Raw genomic sequence first — 8,056 nt, forward strand, 5'->3', positions numbered from 1 at the left:
GGAACTTAGCTGTCTGGATACAGAATTGGCTGGCCAACAGAAGACAGCGAGTGGAGTAGAAGGAAAATATTCTGCCTGGAAGTCTGTGGTGAGTGGTGTTCTACAGGGCTCTGTCCTTGGGCCTGTACTGTTTGTAATTTTTAGTAATGACTTGGATGAGGGGATTGAAGGATGGGTCAGCAAGTTTGCAGACGACACAAAAGTTGGAGGTGTCGTTGACAGTATAGAGGGCTGTTGTAGGCTGCAGCGTGACATTGACAGGAAGCAGATGGGCTGAGAGGTGGCAGATGGCGTTCAACCTGGATAAATGTGAGGTGATGCATTTTGGAAGGTCGAATTTTAAAGCGGAGTACAGGACGAAGGATAGGATTCTTGGCAGTGTGGAGGAACAGCAGGATCTTGGTGTGCAGGTACATAGACCCCTTAAAATGGCCACCCAAGTGGACAGGGTTGTTAAGAAAGCATATGGTGTTTTGGCTTTCATTAACAGGGGGATTGAGTTTAAGAGTCGTGAGATCTTGTTGCAGCTTTATAAAACTTTGGTTAGACCGCACTTGGAATACAGCGTCCAGTTCTGGTCCCCCTATTATAGGAAAGATGTGGATGCTTTGGAGAGGGTTCAGGGGAGGTTTACCAGGATATTGCCTGGACTGGAGGCCTTATCATATGGAGAAAAGGAGGAGGAGAGGGGACCTAATTGAGGTATACAAGATAATGAGAGGCATAGATAGAGTCAATAGCCAGAGACACTTTCCCAGGGCGGAAATGACTAACACGAGGGGTCATAGTTTTAAGCTGGTTGGAGGAAAGTATAGAGGGGATGTCAGAGGCGGGTTCTTTACACAGAGAGTTGTGAGAGCATGGAATGCGTTGCCAGCAGCAGTTGTGGAAGCAAGGTCATTGGGGACATTAAAGAGACTACTGGACATGCATATGGTCACAGAAAATTAAGGGTGCATACACGAGGATCAGTGGTCGGTACGACATCGTGGGCTGAAGGGCCTCTTCTGTGCTGTACAGTTCTATGTTCTACCTAAGTCCTCAGTCTCTGCTCTCCCAACATTCTTTATATATCTTTTTAAAAAATCTTTTCTTGTTTTTTGTAGAGTCTCTCGAGGATTTAGCTCCCACAGTGGGTTTTTCAAGAATTGATCTAAAACAGGACAAGTTTGAAGTCACCATCTTTGATTTGGGAGGAGGGAAAAGAATCCGCGCGATCTGGAAGAACTATTACTCTGAGTCCTTTGGTGTTATTTTTGTTGTGGACTCCAGTGATGTTGATCGAATAGAAGAAGCCAAAGACATCGTGGCAGAGGTCATAAGGCATCCTAAGATATCAGGAAAACCTGTGCTAGTGTAAGTATCTCTGCTGAGCATAAATCATAGATGCATATAATAGGTCTGTTCCTATTTTCTTATCCAGTATTGGGTATGTGCATTCACAAAAGAGTAATAATTAGATAATATAATGTAACAACAACATATTACACTAAATTTTAGTAAGTAAAACATTTGGTCAGTGTATTCTATTTCTGTGTGCAACAGCCCACAATTTTCTGCCCATTTAAGTAAATAGTTGTTAGCTTGGATTATTATGATGAATTTGTTGGACTTTACAGATTTAAGAACCTGTATTAAAGAGGAAATTGCAGAATTTCTGGGATAATATTAGAACTAGTGAACTTTCCTACTTTTGAGGCCACTAATGTGGTTTATATCACCTAATGTAAATTGCATTGTTAATAGACTGTTTACTTTTAAGGTTTGGGTGAAGATTCGTAGCTCGGGTGCTCGTTGTTGTGGTTCTGTTCGCCGAGCTGGGAATTTGTGTTGCAGACGTTTCGTCCCCTGTCTAGGTGACATCCTCAGTGCTTGGGAGCCTCCTGTGAAGCGCTTCTGTGATGTTTCCTCCAGCATTTATAGTGATTTGTATCTGCCGCTTCCGGTTGTCAGTTCCAGCTGCAGTGGCCGGTATATTGGGTCCATTCGATCCTTTCAAAGACGAAGGACCCGATACCCAGCATGAGCAAAACCAATGTAGTGTACAAAATCCCATGCAAGGACTGCACAAAACACTACATAGGGCAAACAGGAAGACAGCTAACGATCCGCATCCATGAACACCAACTAGCCACGAAATGACATGACCAGCTATCCTTAGTAGCCACACACTCAGATGACAAGCAACATGAGTTCGACTGGGACAACACTACTATTATAGGACAAGCCAAATAGAGAACAGCCAGGGAATTCCTAGAGGCATGGCACTCCTCCACAGATTCAATCATTAAGCACATCGATCTGGACCCAATATACCGGCCACTGCAGCGGACAGCTGGAACTGACAACCGGAAGCGGCAGGTACAAACTACTATAAATGCTGGAGGAAGCATCACAGAAGGCTTCACAGGAGGCTCCCAAGCACTGAGGATGTCACCTAGACAGGGGACGAAACATCTGCAACACAAATTCCCAGCTCGGCGAACAGAACCACAACAACTGTTTACTTTTAACGTCAGTGGATTACAAGAAAGAAATGTGTGACAATTTAATTTTGTCCTGGTGATGAGTTGCTTATGAATGCAGATACAAACTAAACTGCCCCACTTCCAGTTCCCAGTTCAGATCAAAACAGTGTCCTTACAAATACAGCTTTTGTCTAGCAAGTAACCGGGGAGAGGGACGAGAAATCTGTATCGTTTGGGGTAATTGCAACTTGTAGGTAACATAATTCTGCTTTTCTTTTCCCCCAGTCTTGTCCTGGCCTCAGGTAGCCATCTGTCAGTCCTCACACGTTTTAAGTGCTACTTTCTATCATTAGGAGGTGGCAGAATTTTAACATCCGATATAGTCTGAATGAATGCCTAAGTTCTAATGGAGGGAGGGAACCGGTGATGATTTATTAATAAGGATTTTATTAGGTTTTGCATGATTGTGTACATATGGGGAGTAAGTAATCAGGATGATGTTATTTTACGGAGTGTGGCAAGCTAAATTATAGCTCTCGCACAAACGGGCTTACATTCTGTTTAAATACAGTTGACTTTTGGAGTATAACATTGGTATTAGAGAATGGTCGCGTCAGAAGTAAGGTTTTAGGGCATGATTGCCCATCCCTGTTTTCTGAAAATTAGCCTTATGACAAGTGGAAGAGCAAATTAGTTCTTTACCAATGAGGAAGCAAGTTATAGCCTCAGTACGTTTGTTACCACATAGAAGAATTGGAACCCGAAGATTTGAACAATGATCAGTGTTTGGACATATTTCTTAACTTTCATGGATAAATTTTATCAAAAGGATTATCTAAAGACTGCTTATGAGGTGTAGTCAGATTTTGGCAAACTTAGAAAAGCTGGGGACAGTTCTACGAGAGAGCACAAAAGGAGTTTATCAGGTTGAAGGCAAGACTGCAGAAATTTCATCTGAAAAATCGCCAAACGATGCTAGCATTTACATTATTGGACTGTGCCAGTGTATCAAGTATGGAGAAAGTTCTAGTTTTGATGAGAACTAAATTTGTAGATAGACATACACTACCAAGGCAAATGTCAGAGCACTGAAAAAATTGCTAGAACAGCATTCCTTTCCAGTAGCATTTATGTAGCACAAAGGGGAATACGACAGAAATTGGGTGACAGTGTTAGCAAATTGGTACGGCTGTCTAGCTACAGTGAGTAGTGGTCTGAGAGGAGAAGTATAATTAATAGAAATGAGGGCGGAAATGCTATTGATAATTTTAAGAAGTGAAGAGAATTTTTGGATTTGAAATAGTGAATGAATTCCAGAAATGCTCAGGGTGTGTCCAAACGATGTTTCAGGTGTGACTCAAAGTACTGCCATGCCTTGAACTGTCCCAAATGCTTAAGCACTTGAAACAAACATGAAACAGAGAATTCAGAGGAAGCAGATGAAAGTGTTGATCAAAGAGAGGACATTGTATTTTTCACAAGTGATGAATATATTGGTAGCAGAGCATTTCAATTTTGCAGTATTGGACAGTGGATGCATGTCTATTATGTGTGGAATAGACTGGCTGCATTCCCATCCAGACTCGCTAAGCAAAAAGAATCTGGAAAAAGTTAAAGTTGGGAGTTCCATCTCAGTAAAATCTTTGAAATTATTATTTTCCTCGTAAAATAGCTGGAATCATTATATCATTAGTGTGGATGTAGTGACCAATGAAATTTTAAAACAGACTACCAACGAAGAAAGCACAGATGAAACTGGATATATAAGAGGACAAATCTGTTATATTTGCAAATTTTTGAATTTGCAAATATATACAATTGGGAACATTATTTCATTCCTTCAATGGAATGTAACCCATCCACTGAAGACATTTTAAAGTATGTTATTCATATTGGGAGAGAAATTTAGAAGACAAAAGTCAATTGTGTAAAAATTACATAAGAAGCTGACCTATCCATCTTCTAAAAGATTAAACTGTTAGTAAAGGATGCAGAAATAATGGATGAGAAATACAAGAAATAAGTAAGAGATCTGAGATCTGTAAGGAATATTGAGTCTTCTCTGAGATTTAAGTGAGGTAGTGGCCTTGGATTTAAAGGTTTGGGGTAAAGAAGAAGAGAACAGCTTTATATTTTGTAGACTTGGCAACCAGATTTTGTTATAATATGTAATAAATATACAAAAATAATTGTGAATAACATAATAAAAATTGGATAGATGCCAGACTTGGACCGCCAGCAAAATTTTCACTGATAATGGAGGGAGTTTTCTAATGATTAATGCAGAGTTATGTGTGTGCATATGAATATAATAGTTCTGAATCAGGCAGCAGAAAGCCTTTTTAACAATTGTATATGTGAAAGGAGCTGGAAATGTGTTGCTGGAAAAGCGCAGCAGGTCAGGCAGCATCCAGGGAACAGGAGAATCGACGTTTCGGGCATAAGCCCTTCTTCAGGAAAAGGAACCAAGCAGTAATAGACAAAATAATTCATTAAAGGTTTTGGCACATTAGCTTAACTGTGAGTTATCATCCATGCTGACATGGGCGGTACATGCTAAGAATTTGTTACAGATGGTGGCAAGGTATGGTTCATATCAGTTTTTGTTATTAATCCTAAAGTTCCATAACTAATAGTGAACTCACCACAGCTTGGGAAGGGCCTAATTTAGTTATACATTTTGAGTATTTGAATGCAATTCATGCAGGCAGAAAAGCTTATGTTAAAGCCAATGAGTCAAAGAATCAGTGAGCATTCAGGACTGTGGCAAGGCCCTTGGAAACAAATTTCAATCTGGCTGATCATGTTTATTAAAGAGAAAGCGGCTGAAAGAATAGAGAAATCCAGGGAAGTTTATTGGTAAACATGGGTTTCCTCTTCAAGACTGTTTGATATGGATTACAAATTTATGAATTCTGAAGACGATATATAAAAAAACAAGGAGTGAGATACCTCTCATATCCAACTGTTGCATAGCTCTGAGGATCAAACTGCCATAATGAGAAGTTTGTCTGATGATCACAATGAGGTCAGGATCCTCCAAAAGAGCGACGAAATGTAATGGGGATTTGGAAGTTAAATAAATGTATGTTTCTAGAACTTTGTACTTCACAGTGTGATCTGCCACACTAAAATTGGGTTGATTTTGGTTTAAAGGTGAATCTACAATGCTTTACTGGCATTATAAATGATAGCTTGCAGCCATCTTTATGATACATGTAGATGTTCTTATTGTGTGGTATGAATAGTGAATTTGAAAACCTCCTAAGAGTTTAAGGCAGAATTCTGAATTGGAAGTTAGGCTTCTGTTGCCTTTAAGTCCATTGAATTGGAAATGAGGCAGAACAGTTCAAGTGTCACTTTAAACGGAATCCTATTTGGAAAATATTAGCCAAACTGATATTCACAAAAAGATGCAGCTGCTTCCAAGACTGAAGTGGAGTAATTGTGAAGTATAATTGGGCATCAGAATTGGCTGTTAAAGTGTGGTGTTCGGAAAGCACAGCAGGTCAGGCAGCATCTGAGGAGCAGGAGAGTCAACGTTTCGGGCATAAACGTTTCATCTGGAATGAGGAGGCGGGGGAAGGGGTTGAGAGATAAACAGAAGTGGTGCAGGGCTGGGGGCAAGGTAGCTTGGAAGGCGATAAGTAGATGCAGGTGGGGGATGATGGTGATAGGTCGGAGCGAAGATTTGAGCAGATAGGTGGGAAGGAAGATGGATAGGTAGGACAGTTCAAAGCAGTGCCGAGTTGGAGGGGAGATGAGGAAACTGGTGAAATCAGTGTTGATGCCGTGTCATTAATGGGGTCACAAGGCAGAGGATGAGGGTTTCTTCCTCCAGGCGTTGGGTGGCTAGGGTTTGACGGTAGAGGAGGTCCAGGACTTGCATATCCTTAGCGGAGTGGGAGGGGGAGTTGAAGTGGTAGGGCACAGGGTAGTGGGATTGTTTGGTGCATATGTCCAGGAGATGTTCTCTGAAAAGTTCCGTGAGTCGGCGTCCTGTCTTCCCAATGTAAAGGAGACCACAATGAGAGCAATGGCCACAGTAGGTGAGGTGTTTGGATGTGCAGGAAAATCTCTGCCGAATGTGGAAGGATTCTTTAGGGCCTTGGATGGATGTGGGTGCAGTAGCAAGAGAAGGTGCCAGGAGTGGACGGTGAGTTGGTGGGGGGTGTGGACCGAATGAGGGAGTCGCGAAGAGAATGGTCTCCGTGCAATATTGATAGGGGTGGGGAGGGAAATATATCTTTGGTGGTGGGTTGGAAGGTGAAGACAAGGAGGGTTCTATTCTTGTTGCGGTTGGAGGGGTGGAGTTCAAGGGCAGAGGTGCAGGAAGTGAAGGAGATGCACTGGAGGGCATTGTTGATCACGTGAGAGTGGGAATTGAGGTCCTTGAAGTAGGAGGCCATCTGGGTTGGTCTGGAGTGGAATTGCTCCTCATGGAAGCAGAATTGACTTGGAATCCAAACAAAGTTGGGAGATGCTAGGCATATGCTTTAAAGAAATACTGGTATGATGGGTTCTCAAGTGCAGCAGGATTATGATTGTACTTGTGGGAAAGGGAGGCTCTATTCTCATTGCAATCACCCACTCAGCTCCAGGTCCTAATCACACTGCAGCACCCTGCTCAGCTTCAGGTCCTGATCTCACTGTACCCACCCCGCTCAGCTTCAGCTCCTGATCACACTGAACCCACCCGCTCAGCTTTAGGTCCTGATCACACTGTACCCACCCAGCTTTGCTTCAGCTCCTGATCACACTGTACCCACCCCGCTCAGCTTGAGGTCCTGATCACACTGTACCCACCCAGCTCTGCTTCAGCTCCTGATCACACTGCACCCACACCGCTCCGTTTCAGGCCTTGATCACACTGTACCCACCGCTCTCAGCTTCAGCTCCTGATCACACTGTACCCACCCAGCTCTGCTTCAGCTCCTGATCACACTGTACCCATCCCGCTCAGCTTGTGGTCCTGATCACACTGTACCCACCCTGCTCAGCTTCAGGTCCTGATCACACTGTACCCACCCTGCTCAGCTTCAGCTCCTGATCACAGTGCCCCCACCCCTCTCAGCTTCAGCTCCTGATCTCACAATACCCACCCTGCTCAGCTTCAGGTCCTGATCTAACTGTATCCACCCCGCTCAGCTTCAGGTCCTGATCACACTGCACCCACCCCGCTCAGCTTCAGATCGTGATCACACTGTACCCACCCTGCTCAGCTTCAGGTCCTGATCTCACTGCACATCCCCCGCTCAGCTCAGGTCCTGATCCCACTGTACCCACCCCGCTCTCCTGATCACACTGCACACACACCACTCAGCTTCAGGTCCTGATCACACTGTACCCACCCCTCTCAGCTTCAGGTCCTGATTACACTGCACCCACCCCGCTCGGCTTCAGGTCGTGATCACACTGTACCCACCCTGCTCAGCTTCATGTTCCGATCATATTGTACGCACCCCGCTCAGCTTCAAATCGTGATCACACTGTTCCCACGCCGGTCAGCTTCAGCTCCTGATCACACTGCAGTCACCTAGCTCAGCTTCAGGTCCTGATCACACTGCACCCACCCCGCTCAGCTTCAG

General features: G+C 43.7%; 1 protein-coding gene across 4 annotated transcripts in view; it reads left to right on the forward strand.

Annotated features, from left to right (window-relative positions):
• The window catches only part of arl13b (ADP-ribosylation factor-like 13b), a 110,042-nt gene that overhangs the window by 26,321 nt on the left and 75,665 nt on the right, over positions 1-8,056 (forward strand). For all 4 annotated transcript variants that reach the window (XM_043700789.1, XM_043700787.1, XM_043700788.1 and 1 more), the window contains one exon: positions 1,107-1,356. In XM_043700789.1, coding sequence (XP_043556724.1) covers positions 1,107-1,356 — 250 coding nt within the window. The remainder of the gene's footprint in view (positions 1-1,106; positions 1,357-8,056) is intronic.

The sequence above is a fragment of the Chiloscyllium plagiosum genome, chromosome 12 (genome assembly GCF_004010195.1).
Source record: "Chiloscyllium plagiosum isolate BGI_BamShark_2017 chromosome 12, ASM401019v2, whole genome shotgun sequence".
Classification (NCBI taxonomy): Eukaryota; Metazoa; Chordata; class Chondrichthyes; order Orectolobiformes; family Hemiscylliidae; genus Chiloscyllium; species Chiloscyllium plagiosum.